General features: G+C 38.5%; 1 protein-coding gene across 1 annotated transcript; it reads left to right on the top strand.

The window, feature by feature from the left end:
* Positions 1 to 303: 303 nt before the first annotated feature.
* On the top strand, positions 304 to 1,915 carry LOC145700529 (chromatin modification-related protein MEAF6-like). The gene is made up of 2 exons (XM_081777813.1): positions 304 to 511; positions 1,489 to 1,915. The coding sequence occupies exons 1-2, from the start codon at positions 359 to 361 to the stop codon at positions 1,633 to 1,635; spliced, it is 300 nt and encodes a 99-aa protein (XP_081633939.1). The 5' UTR covers positions 304 to 358; the 3' UTR covers positions 1,636 to 1,915.
* Positions 1,916 to 23,842: the final 21,927 nt, after the last annotated feature.

Genomic DNA, 23,842 nt, shown 5'->3' with positions numbered 1-23,842 from the left:
TGAATAGCCCCGTTGCACTTTTTTCTTATCTATAATTTACAAATTGCTACTCCTGATACTGTAGTACTACATGCATCTGATGCCCCCTTTCTAAAAAGGGGACTTCATTTTAGAAACCGGCGTTTTTTGGTTTTAAATGTAGAAAAATTGAACTAGAACCGTTCGAAAATCTCTGCGAAGAACGGTCACGTGTCCCCTTTTTTCGCTCATTTCGTTGCCCGATTGTCGAGATTACCCGGAACTTTTATGCGATTACCTAGCGCTCTCCGGAAAAAATTATCTCTTGCGACTTTCCTCTTACTTTTCTGTTAAGCGAAGTCAATTTTTTTATTTTCAGACAGGAGAAAGAAAGCAAAGTATGCCTCAAATTGTCGACACTGAAAAAATCCAGGCAGAGTTGTTGGACGAAGTCGATTCGGTTAAAAGTCAATTGAAGAAGCTCGAATCGCAGATTTTCGAATTCGAGGGGAGCTATTTGAGGGAAACGCTAGCTTACGGAAACGCAGTAAAGGTAATTTTAACATTTTGACATTAAATTTTTGGGCAGGTTACATGATGTAATGACATTTTTTTACTTTTCTTGTCTATTTGATCTAATAATAAAAGAGGCACTTAACAAAAAAGATTACAAAATAGGAAAACAAAAGCCCATCATTTTCCCGGAAGCTTATTTTGACCACAAATACCAGCAATAAACTAAAAAGTCTGACATTTACTCGAAAGAAATATTTATTTCTTACTCGTTTTATTGAACTTTTGGCAGTGTTACTAGTCCTCATTAGCATGTATTATCAGTTTACGTCAGGTGGTGATGTTTTTCGCGACACTAAGTCACGAATCTGCCGTGTTCTCCGATCCAGGAAAGCAATATTTTTTCTCAAAGAAAAAACGGCAGGTGCGAACTTGAGTATACGTAGTTATTATGAGTTTCAAGCGAATACGCTGATAATAGCAAAGATACTAGTAATTATTTTAAAATTACCTGAATTTAATCGTTATAATGGTATAATCGTAATTTTGGCTTTAGCCCTCTCAAACGGTGAAAAGCTACGGTTGTTAAATAACCAAGAAATATCCAACCACTCTAGAATTCTCCGCAAACTTCTACGAAGGTGTTAATTCAAACATTCTTTTGACAATTTTCTAAAGCAATTATTTTTGATGAAGACATTTTTCTTGCGTGAGCGGGCGTAATCGGCGGGTCGCGCTTACTACGTAACGATAAAAAAGCAATAACCACAGAACAACATTTTCATGCGCCACCAGAGATTATTTCTTTTTCTCAACTCAGTTTAACATAATTCACGACTAGAGAGTTGCCTTTCGCTTTTCTTCAGACACGCCGAAGCATGAAACAAGTTGACAAAATACAGCAACTCGCGTCTTTGGTTCAAAGTCATTTTGAACTTTCTGTTTAGAAAGAAGTTCGTTTTCTAAAGAAGAAATAACCCAACTGCAATTTTTTCAGAAATATAAAAGATTTTCTAGGGCTGGTCTTCCGAGGGATTCAAAAAAGCAGAAACCGACCAAGCTGCGAACAAGAAAACAGAAGTAAAGCCCAACGCTCGCGATCGAATCTTCTCCAGCTCCAGCGCAACGACTGAACATTTATTCAACTCCAGCCCAAAATCATAAAATAAAATGAAGATTTCAACAATTCTTTACCTGTGCAAGTTTCTCGCGCTCTTCTATCTCGGTCAAAATATTGTTCTGTACTCGAAATATCTACCACTAGTGAAAATACTCTTCGGGCCGCTTGTCATGCTCCTCGCAAGGGTGCTGTTAAAAAAATTCAAGAAAAATAAGTAATTACGAAGTTTTATGATAATCCCTATCTTGTGTTTGTGTGCCCTTACCATTTGTGTTTAACCTTCTGTATCTTGGAAAAACTATTACAGAAAATAAACTTTTGGCAAAGAAAGAATTTCAAGCGTCTTTTCTGCGGAAGCTTTGACGCTTGGTGTCTTAGACTTTGGAATAGAATTATTGAAAGCTAGCAAAATAAAGCTTGAAGCCTACTTTTGGCCGAAAATAATAAAAGTCGGCAAATGGATTCTTTGAAAAAAATGCGATTGTTGATGTCAAGCCCCTGCTACAGATTATGATGGTAGTCCACGTAGGGGGTCAGAAAACAAAATCACGGGCGGATGAGAGAAGACGAAACAAGACGAGCTTTGCTTTTGGAGTAAATAAGGCAATTAATTATCTGTTTTGTTTCACTTTTGCAATTTTCGACGATTCATCGTTGCAAAACACGCTGCAAATTCGTTTTCTTTGCATTTTTGACCTTCGTTTTTACCGATTTTAAAACCCGGCTGTTTATTATTTTTATAAATTCTTAATGAACAGCCTTCTTGATGATAATTTTCGTGGGAAAGGACGTGGCCTGAGAAGCTATCTTTGAGAACCGGTCGATTAATTACAAGCACAGCTGCAGATACAGCCCATTTGCCGATATAATTTTCGTCTCCTTAAATTATAGTGATTCTATTTATATTTATCAAAGATAAATTATATCGTCTTGTGCGAGAAAGTAGCACTCACCTCAAGTTGATAAAATCTGCGAGAAGGAATGGGTGAAAGAATTTGAAGTTCTAAAACTAGCGCGTTTTAGGGACCACGTGACACTTCAATTAATGGCTAACAGTTGTTTTTGGAATGGAAATTGGCTCGAGAAGAAATTGAATGATTCTATTTTATAGGTCTTTCTAAAGAAATGTGAAAGCAGCAGTGGAGATAATTATTATCGTAAGCAAACTGGCGTATGGTTTTTGTTGGAAAATATTATGAAATTGGAAAAACGGCAATAGCTTTCACAGCTTTAGTTTTATCTTATCTGTTTTTGTTTCCAAACCAGAGGTGTTTTAAAAGAACTATTACTACTAATAAGTAGAATTGATCGAGACCGATTTTTTTGTTGAACAATTTTAGAAAGACTAAAGCAAGGCCTTTAAAAATGACAAGTTTTCAACTCATAATCGGTCGTTATTTCTACTTTACCCCGAATTAGTGGCCATACGTAAATTTGCCGGAAACTTAAGGCGACTGCGGGCCGCAGAACAACGTCGATTAAAGCAATTATATAACCCCGAAACAAGCAATTAGAAAACGTCTACAATTGCAAAGATGGAAATTGGCTCATGCAAAAGAATGATGGAAATGAATTTGCCGCTTCCTTGAATTTTCGATTTTGAACAGGAAAAGGTAGAAGAAACAGTAAAATTTCGACCCTTCTGAATTTTTATTCAAAACGGATTTGAATCTCTACTGAGAGACAATGGTGGGGGCATTCTTTCCGTTAATTTTTGGCGCTAGAATTTCGAAATTTCATCTTCTCCGTTGCTTTTATCCAGGGAATTACGGGAGCAAACAAATTGTGTAACCAAAAGAAAAGGTTTCTTTTGAGAAAAGATATTTACGAGGGGATAGAATTGACCCTAATCCACCAAAAGTTAACCCTAACGCGACCTTAAGCTCGCCTCAAAACAATGTATTTTGAGCACAATAGCTTTTTCCGAGTTCCTACTGTATTTTCATTTCCAGTTTTGTTGTTTTTCGTTCGGGGTTTCTTGAGCCGTTCTTGTTTGCGGCCGACCTTCTTTACTTTGAAAAGAAGTGACGCTTCAAAACAAGGGTCAAATTTGACATTTCATCAAAACTACTGGTATTAGATATGTTTAGGCTTGGTATGAAAATTTGATAATTTGCAAATTAACTTTGCAAGAACTGCTTTTTTTGGTCCGCAGCTGGGCTCTGCAACTTCTGTAGAAAACCTGAGTCAGGATTCCTTTTTATCTTTTTTCGAATCCTGACTCAGGTTTTCTCAAACAGGTGCAGAGCCCAAGTTTCCGGGGGTCCTGATTTATCAATTTTATTTATAAATCTTTGCCAAGTCCCTTATGATTGCCACGTTTTTATGTTTGGAAATCATGATTCCATAAAAAGAAGCAGCAGTTAGTTCTGAATTCTTGGCTGGATATTTATAAAATGCCATGGCTCGATCTTCCCTAGAAAAACGTGATAGAGCCCGTTTCTCCAAAATATTATTGAAGCGTCTTTCAGATCCGCCCGCAACGATTTCGGTTCACATTTTGAGGAATCTCGTAGAAATGCGCGAACCGGGAAAACTCGGTTCATTCTTTGATTCCGCGACGTCTTCTTAGGAGCCCACTTCATTTGAGATAATTACAAATGAAGGGTTCTGTTTCTTGTTGTGTCGTTTAGTTTGTCTTCAAAAAGATCGGCTTTTCAATTAATTTTTCAACAAGAATGTTCGGCTTCTTTCCTGGGTAAATGTCGAATGTGCAAAATTGAGCAGATAAACTTTCCATTTTCCGCGATGAATTGGAGTACTTGCGGGTACACTTTATCGCGCTATAGATTTTCGCTTATCACCTTCTTGTTCCTTTTTGCCTTCCTGTAGCGGGCCAATATCTCCAATTTTACTTCCATCAGTGTTAGAATATTAATTAAACCAACCTCGTTGTCCTGGTAGTCCTACTATCGCTATCTTTCGACCGCAGAGCTTCTTTGCTAACGAGCTTAATTGAAAAAGGCCAAAAAGAAAAAATGTAGAACAGAGCTTGAATTTGCCTTATCTTGGTCGTAGAGAAACGAAAAGTGTTCTACCGGACACGTCAGTGCTAGAATCGAATGATTTCTCAAAAGAAGCGATTTTCGGCTGCGAGAGGAGAAAATTTTTATAAAGAGCGTGGGAAGACTCTCTTTAATACACGCTAAAATCATCCAAAGTATCACCTTAATCGCATCATGTCAGTCCCCGAAGATACAGGTGCCTTCACGTTACTTCTATTCCTGTTTTACCTGAAATGGCGAAATGGTGATATTTTTGAGTGAATATTGAATTTCTGATCCACGGAAATCCAACGTACGGTCCAACATGAAATTATTTTTACGCTGATGCAGAACTCGGAGAAGACTAATATAACCTTTTTTTGCGGAATAATACGCGCGACTTGGAGATGTTTGTTGAAACGCGGAATCAACTCATTCCAGACCAGACCCCCCAAAGAAGAATTACAGTCTTTTGACGAAGCACTTTGGATCTGGTCGAACATAGTGCTAGAAGGCTCCTCTCTAGGCGGCAATTTCCCGAAGGAAATCTCGAATGGCATAATTTCAGGCTCTTGTAAGATAACGATAAGAGATCCGCTAAAATGATAAGGCTCAAAAGTTGAATTCGATGGAGTTTTGAGTATCCTAACGGCGAATTTCTATTTTCAGTTACTCCAAAATTAGATGCCATGTCCGTGTGAATTATTTTTGCGTTCAATTGCTTATCGCCAGACCAGAAATATTCAGTCGGAAACAAATCGATAAGCCGCAGATTGGTTTAGTTGTAAAACTTTTCCTGTTGTTACTGGTAAATTTGTTCAACGATTTTTTTTGGTTTATTTTGGTCAAAATAGAGCAGTACGTACCATCAAAGAGACAATACAAAGCTCGTAATGTATTTACGAAATGCCCTGTTAGACTGGAGCAAAATTTTCTTTTATAGAATTCTTTGGAAATTTATCTAGAGGCTCAGTAGAATTACTTGGTAGAAAGACCCCGCCAGGCTTACAATTACTGTCTCGATAAAAAACCTCTACCTAAGAATTACGGTTCCATCAGTTCACTTTCTGCCCTCTTTGTCTGGCTTCTTGCTCCTTCTGAAGATGAAAGAATACGATGAAAATTAACAATTTTTGAATACAGATAAGTTTTATTAGATTTTCTTCGAATTTTCTGTTCAAACATTTTATAAAAAATATGTTATCTTCTAAATACTTGCCCGTTTAATCGTGCAGACCGCGTACAAGTTAAATATTTCCTTTTTCCAACAGCTTAAAACTCAAAGCAAATGTCCCGATGCTTGTCGCACACGTTCCCATATCTTTTTTCTCAAAAAGAAAAAGAGAACAGTAGTTCATTTAACAACAGATCAAGGTCAATCCCATTCTGAGATTCGTGCTTTTTCCATTATTTTTGAGCTTTCAGGCGCCTTCCAAACAAAATCAATCGAATTTCGATCATCCAAATTTGATCGAAACTTTTCGCTCAACTAAAAATTCTTCTCCAGGAAAAAAATATTTCCCTTTCCTAGTTTTAGGATGCCGTTTTCGAGTGTTGGTCTCTCCACGTTTATTTGTCAAAACATTTTTGGCATGCATTTGGACTAAGCTGATTGATTCCGAGATGATTTCAAAAAACTTTTTGCGCGGCCGGAAATCATGAAAAAAGTGCTAGTGCAGTTTTGTCAGGCTCGTCGAGACGAGTCGATTGGTATAGGTCACTCTTGAAAATTTTAAGGATTTACCGGTTAACCGGCTGATTACCGGAAATCACGTTGTCAGCTCCCGTTTTTGTTCTAGTCGTCGGATTTTCATTTTTGAAGGGTCAAAATGATCCTTATGATCAGGGCTACTGTAGCCTCTGAGATGAGCCCCATATCTCAACTCCTGCCGAGCTTATCACTAAAAGTTTGAATTTTACGCACTTTTTTCACTTTGAAAGTTCATAACGTAAAATTTTTACGGTAAATACTAATAAATCTTTTGCGGTTTTGATAGACAATTGAAAATTAATAATACCCACCGTTCAAAACCTTGTAACCAGCCGGTAAAAAAGCGCTGAATCAAAATTATGCCCTCGAAAAGCACTTTTTTGATTAAATTTTTCTCCTCAAAGAACGGAACTAGATATCTGTTTGCCCAACTTTGCCCAACAGAGATGTGAATTAATTTATATTGATTGATCATATAATTTTATTTTATTGAATACTCCACAGTAAATCCTGGCTACACTCACTTCAATCCCGGCTTCAACAACTTCGATCCTTACTTTTCAGACGTCAAAGTCCTGGTGGTTCAAACGTCGATTCTCGCGTCTCCACCGTGAATCCCGGCTTTAAGACGCCAATCCTCCTAAAATTCTAGTATCTACGTAGCCCCATACATAGCTTCTAACAATCGTAGCTGAGCTATCTTGCGTCGGCAATGAGCCAATCATAAATTTAGTCTTGGGCTTGTCCTCTTCGGGCGTTCCGATATGGAGCACTTCTTGGGCTTCAGGAGGGCACTGTGACATGTTTCATAACTTGCTACAGAGCTAGCTTTTTTCTATTGCATCTTGATAGGCAGGGTTTAATGTATTTCCCCAAGACCGTATAATTTGACCTTTATCATTTGTATAGTCTTATTTGAAGGTAAATGATTTACCGTAAATCCCTGGCGCCAAATATGGAGTATCTTGACCGGTACCCGAGAAAAATCATTTTTGGCCGGCTAGGGTTAACTGTAGTTTCCTAAAAGCCGAGTTTTCCAAGAAGAGATTTGCTCATCCGGGGGCTCGACAAAACATCTTAAATGTCCTAGAAGGCATCAAATGTCTACAAGAATCAAACTTGGCCAACCTGAGAAAAAAGCGAGCAGTGGAAAAGGTGATACAAGAAGTTCCAGTTATGGAATCCAAAATTAAAAAAGACCCCTTTATTCTCCGAAAAATCCTCTTTCTAAAGAAAAAGCATTGATTTTGCGCAAAAAAGTCCCGCTTTTAGTTCCGATCTTTGAGGAGAAAAATTTAATCAAAAAAGTGCTTTTCGAGGGCATAATTTTGATTCAGCGCTTTTTTACCGGCTGGTTACAAGGTTTTGAACGGTGGGTATTATTAATTTTTAATTGTCTATCAAAACCGCAAAAGATTTATTAGTATTTACCGTAAAAATTTTACGTTATGAACTTTCAAAGTGAAAAAAGTGCGTAAAATTCAAACTTTTAGTGATAAGCTCGGCAGGAGTTGAGATATGGGGCTCATCTCAGAGGCTACAGTAGCCCTGATCATAAGGATCATTTTGACCCTTCAAAAATGAAAATCCGACGACTAGAACAAAAACGGGAGCTGACAACGTGATTTCCGGTAATCAGCCGGTTAACCGGTAAATCCTTAAAATTTTCAAGAGTGACCTATACCAATCGACTCGTCTCGACGAGCCTGACAAAACTGCACTAGCACTTTTTTCATGATTTCCGGCCGCGCAAAAAGTTTTTTGAAATCATCCGAGGATCATCGAAGGATTATCTGAGCGTTTGCGACATGCTGTTTGACATTTGAACGAAAAAGAAAGCAAACTGTCTTTCGAAGATTCTGATTTTTGCTCGTTTTTAAGAACAAAGAGTCATTTGAAAATGCCGAACACATATTCAAAGCCCTCAGTTAGCATTTCACGCGAACAATTGTTGAAAATTGCCGGCAGTGAGAAATTCCTGCTGCCCTCTAGAATCCAAATCAGCAGAATTCCTTCAAGTCGAAAAAGAAAATACTTTCTCACCCTAATCGCAGAATACTCCGGTAATGACATTCTTGGTGTGTTATCGAACGAACGAAATGCCCCAGAAAGAAGAGAGAAAAATTTAACATGCCAAGCATTTATCTTTTTAGTACGGTTCCATCTCGCTCATAAAATTTTTAGCGCTTGCGGCTGATTTTGAGCAAATTTTCTTCCGAGATTCAATTTTTCTGACTCTTGAAAAAGAAGCAGCTGGGAATCAGATCATTCTCAATAACGTGGAGGTTGTAAGAAAATCTAGTTTTTCGTCATATGTCCGCTCGTCTGGACCACGTGAGATCTTCTTCTTATCGTGGAAGTGTTTGTTCTTCGACTATCTTACGTGTTTGATGATGATGCAACGACATCTCGGACAATTTTCTGACGTGGGGACTAGACAACTAAAATCTGCTTTCTTTTTTTGTTTGTAAGCAGCCTTCAGGACCCTGACTCAGGTTTCTCTTGTAAGCTGTCGGACCCTGGTAAAGGTTGTAAATTGAAATAAAAGTCTTCTTTGTTCGACTACTCGGAATTCACCACCAAACTTCTCCGTGAATACGTCATGCTCCAGGAGTCCAGGCTTGAAATCAGATTAACCGTTGCGAAATACTGTATTGACGTGGTGCAGTTGATTGATTTAGCATATGACGTTCCTCGTCCCTTTTTGGTTTCTATTTTGAACGTTGTTTTGTTTCAGTAAGTCCAGGATTTGCTTTCAAAGTTATGGTTTAACCGGTTCTTTCTTTAATGTTAGCCGCTCAGATTTGATTACAGTTGAGCGTCTCCTTATCGAATTTACTGGATAAGTGGTTTACCATCAAAAGTGACCATCGCGAGTTTTGATTCTATAATAATGACCGAGTTATTCTTTCATTTCAAATCCCTTTAGCTTTAGAAAATAGTCACTAATTTAAAATTGAACTGGAAGTGAATTTTTCGCCGATAAGTGAGGCCACTTTCGCGGGACTCAATCTAGCAAAGGTTTTTAAATTTTTTAAATTTCAAGCATTTTGAGTCTTTCGAAAAAACATTCGACATTTTTTTCTCGAAACGTCTCTCACGTGAAGCAAAGTGCGCTGTTCAAGGAAACTCGAACAGCTCGAGAAATTATGCGCTTGTTAGGTTACTTAGAGGGGCCAATCGTATTAATGTCTACGCTTGACGTTGTTAATGATATTTTTTACGCTTCTCCCTCGTTTTTTTTTTCTCATGAGATGCCATAATTTCATGACTGTGATGTTCCAAAATACGAAAACATCTTTTTATTGTTATGCAAGTAAATTATCCTTTAGTTTATTGCGCATAAACTAGTGTTGCTAACGTCAGTCAGTTTTCAAAGAATAACGACCAATCAAAATGCTCAAAGAAGAGCCCCAGCCAATCAGAAAGACAAGGCCTCTCCTCGGAGATGAACGGAGTAATGAGACTGACGTGTTTAATCCGCCTGGATTGGGACGTGGTCAAGCTCCTCCCTGACAACGGAGCATCCACTCGAGCATTTCAATTATGCTGTTCTTTGTTACTCTTGGAATGGGCTCCATTTGGAAGCAATGTGCCTTCATCAACGCCGGATATGTGCGATGCGCGCTCTTAACGTGCGATCAGGTCAGAAGCCCTTGCTAATTGACCGGTCGGCTTTCCATTTCATGAACTTTTCTCCCTTTCTTTGAACCGATCATTTCTCTTTCAAGAGTCCTAGATGAGTAGTTTCGTCAGAGTAGATGTAATATTCGGCATTTTTGTTCGTCGCTTTGAGCTTTTGCTTAACAAGTGAGCAATATTGAAATTGGATTTGTCTAACATTCACGAAATTATGAGCAAAAAGCTCATCCAACATTTCGACCTTGAAATTTCTCATTTCCGTCACGCGCTGATCGCAGCATAAGGGATCATGGTCACAGTTTTACCCGCTTTTTTGAACACTTTAGATAGCTGGATTGCGCTTACTTCAAGGTCAATTGTTTTCTTATTTTTCTGAGAAAGAGTGAGTTGTTTTTGATGGTAATAAGAATGTGGAAAACAACTAACCCTAGTGGTTAGCCGCGTTTGTCGCATTCCACGCTCGACCTCGAATTTGTCGATTTTTGACGATATTGTAGATCGGATCTGACGTGGAACCGAGCTTGTTACTGTTCCTATCCAAAGGCAAAAGATCGGTAAAATTGAGTGTGAACCGGCTGGTCAAGGGCGTACCGCGCTCTTAACTAGCTTTTGGAAGATTTTGTAACAAGCGAGACGGAGCGCGTTTGCACGACGACCACGGATCCTATTTTTTAGAGACGTCACGTTTATTTATCCTGTTTGCTTCCATTCCAAAGCCCCAGAACAAGCGCGAAAAACTGGGCAGAGATGATGAAATATCATCTTTTTCGGTACGGTAGCACTTGTAACGAATGTTATTGAAAAAGAAGTGATAACAAATTAAGAGATCATCATGATTCATGAATCATGATTCACGAAAATAATTAGTACAGAGTCTGTAAAAACGTCTCTTTTTGTATTTAAAACGTCTCTTTTTGTATTTAAAACGTCTCTTTTTGTAACGAAAACGTCTCTTTTTGTATAAAAAACGTCTCTTTTTGTATTAAAAACGTCTCTTCTTGCATAAAAACGTCTTTTTTTGTAATAAAAACGTCTCTTTTTGTATTAATCCAAAAGTCTGAATAAGTAAGTTTGTCACCACTGTCAAAGAAAAGGAAACGAATCCCGAAAATGAAAAGCTAAGGGTGTCACGACACTTCCTCCTCGAGTTTTGATCACGGGACCTTATCATCAATCGACTTGAGTAAATTGTTACAAAGAAGTTTAAGTGATTCCAAGAACACGTCGACGCCCTTTTTCTTTTCTTGGATCTTGAAGTCATATTTTTTCCGAGAGAATGGTACGCTTTCGCTGTTAATTTAATGTTTGGCTCAAGAGCTTCTTCGCGTGAGTCGTCTGGTTGAGCAATTGCTCGAGTGGGACTCGATCTTTGTTGATCCGCGGCTGCAATTTTCGGTGAACAGGTTTCGTTCTGCACGTGATTTTCTGCTCGTCTTGCGGATTTAGCTCTCGAAATGGCGCATTTAGCCGATTTCAACTAAGAAGAAGTCCGATAGAATGCCGTAGCTTCAGTAAAGCAAGAAAATTATTTGCGTAAAAATTTCGGCTTATTTTCGGAAAACCAGAATATTAACAGTTTGCAGTACAGGATCTACAATCTCAAATACAATTTTTTTCCATTTGAGCTCTAGGAACCACAGATATCAGAAAAACCTCATGTTATCGGGCTTCATACTTATGTACATCGATAACTACACGGGAAACCCAGGCTTTTTCGATTCTTTGAATGTATTAGCTTTGGTAGGGAAAATGTACAGTCTGTTTTTTCCCTGAAAGAGTTACTCTTGAGCACCTTTTGCTCAAGATGACGTCAAATAAACTAAAAGTAAAATTGCTATTTTTGTAGATTACGGACGAACTCTCCTTTTTGCGTTGACTTTATTTTAAAATACACCGTTTCGTACATAGTACGCAAGTTTGTCCAACAGTACTTCTTTTGAGTGGGCAAGCTACTTTCACGAGCTTCTTATCAATGTATTTTTATCCGATAATTTCGTCCAGAAAACTTGCATCTCGTTACCAACGTGCTTTTTTAGAAAGTTAAGCCGCTCATCCCCAGCCCGATTAAGAAGGATGATTCAAAGACGAGCGATAAAAGAAAACATCATCGAAATTGACGATCCCGGAGAAGACAGTAACTGATAAACAAACGCGGTAATCTCGCTAATTCACTGCGTAACCTACGGCTCATTAGCCGCACCGCAATAGGCTATTGCCAATAGCGGTAGAATAACTGGTAACCACCTGTCGGTTATTTTTATAACTCATCGGGGGTCGGCTTTTTGCTGACTGTTAGACTTTGAAATGCATTTTCAGGTTATCTAGGTATGATAGTTGTGACCGCTAGTGATGTTGAATTAGTTTCCAATTTGGAACTTAAAATTGCCATCTGCCACATCCGGGATAGCTCGTTGAGGATGCTCCATCCGGTTCCCGTCATGTCGATGAAGTGGCCACGTTCCCGCCATCAACCATCCTAGATGCCAAAGTGCTGCGCCGCGGCTAAGTGAGCACCACTCTCAATTTCCTCAAGATCGCAATAAAATCAGATTTAATCTACCGGTAGCGGACTGGACGCGGTATTCCTTTATTGTAGGAATCGAAGGGCCCATAAACGGATCTGATCGGTGTCATTTTCGTCCGGCAATTTCGTTGCGGCTCCGGTAGAATAAAGTCAAGGCCCGGATTCCAGAGTAGATTGGAGTCCGATGTAGGAGATAACTGATAAGGAGAGTGACATAATTCAATAACAGGAGATTATCGTCTCCGCACAGTACCGCACCTAGAAGGGGGCCTACCTAGAGAAAGCTTTTTTTCAAAATAAAAAGTTCAAAACTCCTCGCTTTTGTCCTTTAAAACTCGCGATAACCCCATTGACTTGTGAGCATGTTATCAGCATCGCTGGCACTTTTACCCGAAATACTTTCTATAAACAAAAAAAGATTTCTTTTTGGTTTTGGAAGTGCTTTTAGAGTTTGAAAAAAAGAGTACCGCTGGGATCAGTCCCATCCATTACGCACGTGGCTCGACTTTGAGCAGTTATTAGCCACTCTATATTTGAGTGGAGAACTTTTAGAACTTCGAATGAGAGATAGAGTGCCATCCAGCACCAAGTGCAACGATGAAAAACCGTTCTTCGATGAATTAGTAGCTGCATCAGTTTCTTAGAGATCTCCACCTTCTCGCTCTTTAGGCGTCATTAATTTAACACAATGAAATTATCGGTTTCGATGCATGAAATCATTTTCACCTCACGAAGTCGACTTTCTCCTAATAGAGTCTTTTTTTTTCTTCGCGGAATTTTTCCCCAAGTGTTGATTTTATTATCTGAAGTGGCGGACTTCTGATACTAAGAATCCTCATGAAAAAAGAGTGATTTTATTACGAGAGATAAGAACTTCCTATTTTTAAGTGGGTATTATATTTATCTGCTCTGATAACTTGGCTATTCTTCTTGGCCACTTGACAATCTAACACTTACCAAGTCGCGTGATAAGCTTTTATTATAAAATTTTTCCTCGAAATTTTATAATACAGTCGATTTCCAAAACTCTCAAATAAAAAAATTTTAGCTATGAATTTTTTCTTCATTGCACCAAAGGAAGACTCTATTTTGATTTCTTTTGAACTGCAAAAAGTATTTTTTTGCTCGATCGTCTAAAGCCAGCATTGCTTTTCGAAGCCTCTCGGGCTCAAGTGCGGCAGGACTTTGACCAACCGCGCTGAGCGGCTTTTCTACACCTAAGGAAACCGGCTTATGAACCCTGCGAGGTGCCCCTTAGACAACTTTCGGGGAATTTTTCGAAAGTGATTTTTCAGTGATTTTTTTCATTGATTGATGGAGCTTTTTTCGCGGAAAAGATTCGTGAAGGCGAAAATATTTGACTTCTCGGGAGACGAACACTTACGCCGACAGCATAGCTGGGCCGCATGGAACTTACTCGTAGCTCCGATTTCATCAAGTGCTTCTGACCATGGCCGGTTTCTCATGTCCGCTCATAATGTGGCGATCGTCGACTTGGTCAGTTTAGTTCAAAAATGCTTTCCATCAAAATAGTTTTTAAAATTCAAAAATTCATAATTTTCTCGACTCTAACTTCTCTTAGAAAACATAGTGTTTGAGCATCTGGGCGAACCACTTGCAGTTGGTATGAAGGATAATTTTCTAGTGACGCAGTTGGAAAAAGAGCTCAACTTAGCAGCGGCATGGCGTTTTTTATGTCCAGAAAGAATTGCGAGACAGTTTAGAATGAACAGAAATGCATATTTTTAAGCAATTTTTTTAAGAAAAGACACTTGAAAATCAATCAGAATAATAAATATAATTCTCGTCCAGAATATTCTGCATTTTCCGAGAATCGGATTCTTCATTGCGGTCCCTAAATGATTGAAATTATTTATCCGATCCGTTGTCGAAGATTATCTCGGACATGTTTCGCTCATTTATCAGATTGCGTTTGATCCAATATGATTCTCCCATGTTGTCCTTTTGCGGAAATGACATCAGGCAGCAAAGCGGATTTACGCATGTTTTCTGGGCCTCTCCTTCGACCCTTTATTCAAGGCGAAAGCTGCCTGATCAACTCCTCAGATGTTCAATTCGAAAAATTCAGGGGCAGCGGTCTTGGTGAATTTGTGATCCGCGCAATGCCGCTTTTGCTGCTGGATCAGCGTGCAGGAAACACTGTGACTGTCAATGTCATGCCCATGAAATTTCGCATTATTTTTTCGTCGCTGCGGAAAATTTCTGATTTGAAAGTTATTTGATCGGTTATTATTCATTATCTTTTCTTCCAGGCCTGTGTAGACCAGTGTTAAAAACCTGAGTCAGGATCGTTCGGCTCTTTTGAATCCTGACTCAGGTTTTCTCCACAGGTTTGCCCGAAGCTTGCGTTTTCTTTCAATACTGCGAATTTTTAGTAATAAGAGCGCGTTGTTATTTTACTAATGTTTTTACTCAGTTTTATTGAGCATTCAGTTTGTCATGCTTGCCATTTGTTGCGAGTCAAAATAGCCTTCTAAAATGCTTCTTTGCCGACTGCGCCGTTTCTCGACTTGGCGCTATAGAATTGGCAATAATCAAGCCTGCAATACCAATCATTCCGAATACTAACTCTCGTTTGTTGTTTAGCACAAAAATCGTCAGCTTCTAGCTTTTCATGCTAGAAACATGGACGATTTAATTTTATTAATTTTTCTGTGTTTTCCACGGTGCAGAATTGGGGGTGTTATCTTACATCAAGAAACGTTTTTTATCGAAAGTTTCGTTCAGAGATTTTTTTTCGTTGAAAGATTCAATTCGGAAATCGATCTGTTTTCACTTTGGTTTTTTCTTAGTTTTTTGTCTTCACAAGTTGTCCACGTTGGGCTCCGGCTGTTGTCGATGTGATTTGTTTGATCTCTAAAATTCAATATTAGAACTGAATTCGCATAATTTGAAATAAAAGAATAAAAGAATGAAAAACTTTTCCTCCTCGAATTCATGCCAAATAAAAAATAAGGGTGTCACTCGATTAATTCAAATCTTGACCTATCCAAGCCGCGCTACGAATGTCGGCTCGAAGCCGCAAGCGGCTTTTTTGTTTTTGAAAGAAGTTACAAGAGAGGTCTTCAATAAGGAATCTATGATGAATTATTTTTATGGATGGCCTAACCCTAACCCTAACTCATCCAGGATGGGCCATTTTCAAATACTTACATGTACAGTGCTCGAGTTTCGAGCTTTGGAAGATTTAGGAGGCAATCAGTTCAGAATTGCGAGCAATTTCAATTTTGAACAACGACTTCCTCCTCTTCCGGGGCAGAGGCGTCTGGATGAAGTGAGAGTGGAAGTGATCGGAAATTCGTTCGTACAAAATTCTCGTTGCGCATCATCACGTGATCCTGCTCGCGCACGCGCTCCTGCCTAGCTATATACTTCCTTTTTTTGCGCTTGTTATACGCAGAACATGTAAAATAAATTAAAAGAACGACGACAATAACGGCACTGGTAGCAGCAGCGATCACTGCCGCCCAGTAACGCCACTTGTCGCAGGAAATTGCTTGACTTTGAGTTGACCAAGTTCCATCGGATTGGCATCTTCTGAAGGCTGTCTTCGCCTTCGAATCTTTCCAAGGGTTGAAAATTAGCGCCCCTTTGATATTAAGAACAGTGAGTAATCCCCAATTTAGACGGGGGTTTTAGAGGTTTTTGATTAATGATTACCAAGTGCAATCTTTAGATGCCTTTTTCAATATCTCATTCGAAAGAAAACCATAAAAACACTAGAAATCTAGATCAAATGGTGATTTTTAGAATCACGTGATCTTAAATTTGAGATTCTCAATCCTGAATTTGCAAATAATTAGTAAATATTATTAAGGGTGTCAAAAGAGTATAAAAATTATCGGGAAAATAAATTTTGACATGGTCTCAAAAATATTCAACTTGTCTCAAAATTTTTCATCGAATTGTTTCTTTTACAATTATTGCCAGAAAGCCTCGACTCTTTTCCCTTTATTGCAGAAATCTAAATATTTTTCGACTATTTTTCTTCTTCCTTTAGAGCAAGGGTTCATTCAAAATCAATATCCAACAGAAAAAGAAGGGGCGCATTTAATTTTGATAATGCATTGTATACCCTTAACTTTGCATTCAAAGACAACTTGCGTATCCACCGGCGCGACTGATTCGTAAATATCGACTATTTTTCCATCTCCATCTCGAAAGTAAAAGATCGAGTCCAATGGCTGATAGAAGTCTTCTGTCAATGAGCACGTGGCGTTGGCGATGGTAGGAGACACGCCGCTGGGCGCGTCTCCCCGAAGCTGCCCAGTTTCGGGCTCACTCATTTCTGTTTTCTTCTTTCTCTCTGTTTCTTGCTTCTTTTCTTTTATCGAAAATTACTTTTCTGCATCTTCGTTTAATAACGCTGATTTAGGGTTCTTGTCATTTCAAAAAAAATGATTTAAAAAAAAAATTAAAAATAATCTTTTTACGAAATTATGTAAAAAAAATAATCGAAAAAATATATTCTAATTAAAAATTAATTCGTTACATTATAAAAATATATTTTTTCTTCATCTTATTTAATTTAAATAAAATAATTCAATTATTTTCATTTTATTAAATTCCCAAATATTAATTTTGTTTTTATTTAAATGTTGATTGCCAAATAAAAATATTTTTTCTCAATTTTTTCATGAGAAAATTAAAGAATTTATTTTTTTGAATTAACAAAAATTAATTCTATGGAATCGTCATAAACCCGGTCCTAGTAGCATTCAGTGTCGGCTATTCATTCTCTGTTCTTCTTCTTTTCAAATCTCTAAGAATCAGGTGTCTGTCAATCGTTTTAAAAAAATATCGAAAATGGGAAATGCTTCGGTTTATATTTTTCACGAAAATATTATGCACCAAGGATGGTGAAGCTTCTTGCTGGGGTCGCTCAGTTGAGGCGGGTCGGAGCTCTTTTTCGTGGCCGGCGGCGATTAAGGGACACAACTTGAGCAATGCTTGGTGGCGCCACGACGCCATTAAAAGACCAAGGGGCCGCTCGCGAGCTGGCAGGGAGCCTCAACCTAACAGCGAGGGCCAAGGAAGGTTAGGACGAGGCTTGTTTGTTTTGAAACAGTAGTATTGTGATCAATTGGCCTAGTTAAAGAGCTCTTACATCGATTCTTAAATAAACCCCGCTTTGCAAAAGATTTTCTTTCACTTCGACTTAATCACGTTTTGTTAATTAGCGCTTTCTCTTTCGTTTATTTAGAATTTTTTGTTCTTCAATTTTGTTTTATTTTTGCTGATTCGAATTAAAATCGAACTCAGCGGGAGTTGAACTGAAAGATTTATTGCAATAAAAAAAGAAAGTCGGTTGGTCTTGATTTCTTCGAAATCAATGATTTCGATCAACTGATTTTTTTACCGTTGGGAAAAACATATAGAAAAAAATTCTCTTTTTTTCGATTCTAAATATTGAAAATTCCATTTATTTTCTTATTTTTTAATTTTTTCATAAAATTTATAATTTTTTATTTTCCCAAATTTTGATTTTCGATAATTTTCGATGTTTTTTCCTCTTTTTATTTGCTTAAAATTTAAGAAATCTCTAAGTAAAAAATCTCTAAGTGAGAAATTTTCCTCTATTATTCGAAACCGTGCTGCGGGTAATAATGGTCCTGGCGAAATCCGTTTAGAGGTGCTTTACGGTCACTAAGTTTATCATATTGTCGGAATCTGATCAAGCCTCGAAAGAAACTCCTTCAGCTGCAATTGAGGCGGATTTTCGACCTAAAGTCGATTCAAAATTCCCTCCGATCATATCGCCAGCTTATCCACCACAGCCCAGAATCGCCCCAGCTCATGTTTACATCACAGAGTCACAATTACCTGGAATTTTTAACGTGCGAATCTACAGTAAAAAAAACAACGGTAAAAATCACGGAACTTGCTTTCTTCGCTATCTCGGAGTTCCAAAAAGTGCCAATTCACGTGTAGATAATGACAACTAGCAATTCAGCTTTTGCTGATAATTCCATCTTTTCATTTTCCTTGAACAGAGGCGTAAAAATCCAGGAAAAGAGTCGTCTGATAAACGTACAGGTGTCGAGAAAGGTGAGAAAATTACCGGTGCTCGGCAACCGGTTTATCTGATTGCATAAGCGACCCCTGCAATACTTCTGACAAGTTGTTTAGCCAATTAGCGTTATCGTCTATCAACTTGCCGGGCAGAGTTTCTAATAATTTATGTGCGTCCTGACGCTCGCTCTGCTAATGCTTCTGCTTAAATTTTCGCCAAATTACAAGGTGTTTATCGAGCTACTTAAGGGGACAGGCAGCGTTAACGGTTAGCCTGACCTATTAGCGGCTTGGGCTCGAAAACCTGACTCAGGATTCGAAAGAGCCAGGTTTTATCAAAGCTTTTTCAAATCCTGACTCAAGTTTTTGAGCCCAACTTCTAGCCTTTTAAGGAGGTAGATATCAAGAATCGGGATTTTCTGTCAGACTTTTCTCCCAAAGTTAAAATAGTGACACCCTTATTTTTCTTTGGAAACGAAACTTTAGACCTTTCTCTATTTCCTATGGAAGCTAAAATTTCGAATTTCAAAAAAATTTTTAACAAAATTTTTCGTCAAAGATTGCTAACTTTCCTAAAATGGTCATTTTGGCGACAATCGGAGGTGCCAGATTTGCATTGTAGCACCTCGAAAGCTCAAGAAATCTAAATTTTTGGCTTCCATAGGAAATAGATAATTGTCTGAAATCAATTTTGAGCAGAAAAAATAAGGGGGTCACTATGTAAAAAAATTGAGAAAACACTGACGGGAAATCCGATTCTTGATATCTACCCCCTTAACAGGGAAGAAGAGTCTTTTTTCAGTCTTCGGAAATTTGGAAAAATAATCGATTTCACCATGAGCCTCACCTTATTTTTTTTTGGGTTAGACGATCCTACTTGAGATTGAGTTTCAAACAATGACTTCGTAAAAGATAGTGATTTGAACATTGGCGAGAGCGATGAAATATTCATCATCCTAGCTCATGTTTCCGCCTCTTCAGATGGTAATCATTTTTCGCTCAGTTCTCCTTGTAAGTTCCGTAGAAATCTATTTTTCTCACTCATTTTTTTTTCTGAAACGTGGCAGTCAATTAAAATTACCCTGCGAAAAATTTTCGTATTGGCAAAATATGAACGTCTAAGTGGCTAAATCAGCGAAACGGGCTAACCGGAATCTTTCACAATAATTTTGAGTTGAACTTTATGAGTCGAAAAGAACGAAACTTGACGTGTTAAATTATCTTTTTATTCAAAAATTGGATCAACCAACACTTGAAATTAAAGTCCTGAATCAAGTGTCAGTCAGAGGCTCTAGAAAAATGATCAACGTTCAAATATTGTATCACACGTGTCAAAATGAGGTTGCAAGACTAAAAATTTTCCTTGCTGAAATCTTTAAATATTTAAAAAATGCTGAGTGAAGCTAATCACCTGTCCTCACAGAATGATTCCTTTCTTGGGTTAACGAGGTTCTGAAAATGAGGGGGAAGAATTCGTGCTACAGGTCGACCTGTCGGGAACCATTAGCGCTTGTTTGATAAACCGGACTCTCCTTCCTTCGCTGGCCTTGCCTCTTTGTTTCGATTCGTTAAGTCCCCCAAACTCGTAACATTCCTACTTCCTTGTTCATAATACTGTGAAACTGATTATCAGTAAATTTATCCTGGAATCTTTCCAGAGAGATGATGAAAACTGGGTTTTTTCTTGAAGCGAGTTTAATAACTCTTCAGCTTGGAATTTATCGTCATGACGTACCAACCGTCTGGTTTCATCAAAAAAGTTTTTATTCCAAAAGCTGAAACCCACGTGTTTTTTTCTCCAAAGATCATCCAATACCCGGACCTCCCTCTTCACTGGAGCAATGAACAAATATGACCGCATAATTCACCAGGAGCTTTTTCTTTGATTTTTTTGGGGTAATCTCTAAGCACCAGCGACAAGACTCACGCCACAGCTAAGTGATTTGACAGAGGGGATGGAGATAGCACACGTTTTCTGTCAAACAATTTATGGAAAAGTGATTGAATTTGACGAGTTTGACTTACTGTATTTTTCAGTCAAGGGTCTCTGTAAGCTCGGCTCATGACAAACTATCTTTTCGATGAAAGCAAGACCCGTTCTGAAATTCTGAATATCCTTGGCCGCGTCTCTCAGAGAGGAAATATTTATCAACAGTGAAATAAATATTATAGAAAAGATCGCTCGCCACAAGGCTCTCAAGAACCCTCTGCCCGGATTTCCAGTTCCGGCAGAGCGAGCATAATTGGCTTCCGCGTTCAATGATCGTTTTTTGAATTGAGCGAGAAGAAGTTTTAAATCGATCAGTTTTTACCAAATGAAGAGTTTTTCTTAGAATTTTGAGTGACTCTGCTGATTCTTGAAAATATCTGAATTTAATTTTTATGAAATCGATCGAGTTATGAATTTGGTTTCCTGCAACTTGATCGAATCAAATATCCCAATTAATTTCTAGGACCTGTTTCCAGGCCATGCCATCTCCCAACTAAAAGAAAGAAACATTTATCCTTTTAAATATTTTCCGGTTTAATCAGTTGCGGATGACGACGAAAGCAGGCTTGTAAAGTCCACTGGAATCCACCGCTATTTCCATCCTTGAAGTCGTTGGTTAACACGTATTTCAGAAAGAAGAATTGCCGCAAAGAAGTGATAATGTCGTGCAAAAACAACCGCGCGCTGCTACTGAAAAGAATGGTTTGAAACTTTGAGTAACTTTCAAAAATATTTTCCTAAGCGATTAGACTTAGATAAGAGCAACGATCATCTTTTTTTTCATCTTCGCTTTCAAACTTTTGGGGAAAGTCAGGATGATTTGTGACTCGGAAATTTTACGTGTTTCGGCAGGAGTTATGAAAGCAACGTCTGTTAATGAATGGCAATTATTTTTCGAGCTGCAATTTTCGAACGCTTCTTTTTTCAGAATTTCAACCACATCGCTTTCAGGAAGACGAGGAAAAGGAGGGAGGCGATTTCATCTTGAAGATAAAAACAGGGTGGCTCTTGGATCGTACATAAATATTGACTACAAGTGTCGCTGTTTCGGAAACCAGGAAAGTAATCTGATTTCTTTGATTTTATTTCGAGGAGTCTAAATTCCAATATTCTTTATTTGGGGTTAGGGTTAATTTCGGACATGATCATATTATTTAAAAAGTTCATTTTAATTTGCAGGATTGAAAGATGTTGTTGTGCTCCAGGAATTTGAGTTTTCCTCGAATCGGTGCCGTAAACATGCACGTTGGTAGAATCGCATGTGGCAGTAGTATCGGAAGTGCCAATTCAATGGGACCTGAGAAAACATACAATTTACCATGGCAAGGATGCACGTGGATGCAACAAGCCCACGGTGAGATTAGAGGGTTCCGCTTGGGTTTTTGTGAAAGTGCTTGAGTTCTCGTGTCTTTACAAATAAGGCCGCTCATCTTTCACCTTCTGCTAGTTGTTCCTATATATCTTTAATTACTCAAGCCTCTTCAAATTGTCTATATAATGACATAACCTTAACGTGGCTCATATTTATATTAAACATAACGTGGCTCGATTTTTCATTAAATAAGCTTTTTTCGAATCTGTATTCAGATACACAAGATGATTTTCCGCAACAGTTATCCACATTTTTTCTTTGGGATTATGAAAATAGGATGGTTCAAGACCTTACAATAGGGTTTTGGAGGTGGAACTCCAAAGCGCCCTTTTTGGTGGACATAATTACTTGGCAAAGTGGGTAGACACTTTTGCAATTTCAATTTTTAGCTTTTCTAGTAAAGCCATTTAGGTTGAAGAATGCCTAACTCTTATTTTTCGAATTGATAAAGAGGTGTTTTTTAGAAGTAGATCTCTTTATTTATAATCTTCTGAGGGAGTCCTCGGCTTGACCCAAATCTGATCGTCAGCCAGCAGCGTCGGGCGACCACGAGTTTTTCGGCGTGCCTTGGAAAAGGTCATTTGAGGTGGTCGGCGGTTGTTTTCCGACTGGCTTTGTTTTCAACGCCGCGTATTTAAAATAAAAATCAAATGTGTTTTTTGTCTGCATTTGCACTATCTCTGATCCAGGATCGCGGCTAAGTACAATTCCTCTTGAAATACGAGTTCGAACGCTAATTCTGCTGCTGGACTTCGTGCGAATACTTAAGCACTTTGGCGGTCTTTCAGCTTGAGATAAGGGCTTGAACGTAGCCTTGACTATCAACGGGTGCCTGTCTCCATAACCCCTTGAATTTTGATTTTGATTTCTCCCGCCCCATGTTCAAATGTCGCAGTAGTCAGTGTCGCCCGTCGCAAATGTCATGTCGAAGCAGGTGCAAATGTCTAAGCATGTAGGAATCAGGAGAAGAGCTTCTATCTTCATTCTGTACTTCTGGTTATAGAAGTGGCTGGTAGAAAAATGATAATTCGTAAGTGAAGGATCACAGACTCGTCATCAGCTGGCAGCGCGGTTTTTCAACAAGTCCAGATTGATGTTCAGAGCTTTGGAGGACCCTTCAGGGACCTCTATGCGTAAATTCAGTGAAATTCGCGCAAAAGTGCTAGTAAAAAGATGAGCAGTAGTCAAATATAAACCATTTGACGATAAAATTAGTCTGAACGCTTATCCACAGGTGCCAATGTAAACCAATCAGAATCGAAGCTCGTTGAAGACGATGATTTTCGGCAGCCGAATAAGTTCTTGCTTATCTCCGAGGTGTAATCCCTTCCGTGTGGCTGATTCCTTGGACGCTTAGCCGACCGTCAGATTCAGAAAGAAATCCGCCGAGGTTTGGAGGAAGCGCCCTAGAAACATTGTTTGAAAAGTCCATGCGGTTGATTTATTCCAAAATAATGGGTAATTGCCAGCGAAAATACCCGCAGTGACAATTTTGGGAGAAACAACTTTTGTGACATCATAAGACCCAATTTCAATTGGCAAAACAAAGTTAAACCGATTTCTCTCATTTTCTCTTTTGTTGATAAAATGGCTAATTGGAGGGCATTTAAATCCAAGATTGAGGTGAAAACAGTTGAATTGATGGGAAAAACGACTCTTCTTCCTGCAACACGTCATTTTTCCATTCTTCTTATACTCACGAAAACCGGATATTCTTCCGACCAAAAGTGTTCCCCGACTGACCTTTTTCTCGTCCTACCGACAAAGAGAAGGACACACGCATCGTTTTTTCCCTCTCGCGACCTTATTGATCGCCACATGAATGCGAACTCTCGCCACAGAAATATTGCCACATTCCGTAGGGATACAAACCCCCAGTGGTTGTGCTCTATTCACGTCAATTTCTTTCGAGAAATATTCGCGCATTTTTTCGGATAAACGTTCTAAACCAGTTTTGAGAACCGCGTTTTGGACTAGCAATTGTGCTGTAAGTGT

Source organism: Oikopleura dioica, chromosome 2 (genome assembly GCF_907165135.1).
Source record: "Oikopleura dioica chromosome 2, OKI2018_I68_1.0, whole genome shotgun sequence".
NCBI lineage: Eukaryota > Metazoa > Chordata > Appendicularia > Copelata > Oikopleuridae > Oikopleura > Oikopleura dioica.
The sequence above is the reverse complement of the archived record's forward strand: the minus strand, read 5'-3'. Positions and strand labels throughout refer to the sequence as shown.

What these genes read in the sequence shown, in the direction of transcription:
- LOC145700529 (XM_081777813.1), top strand. Translation starts at nt 359, where the DNA reads ATGCCTCAAATTGTCGACACTGAAAAAATCCAGGCAGAGTTGTTGGAC. An exon ending in CTTACGGAAACGCAGTAAAG is followed by an intron (nt 512 to 1,488) that starts GTAATTTTAACA and finishes AAGATTTTCTAG; the next exon opens with GGCTGGTCTTCCGAGGGATT.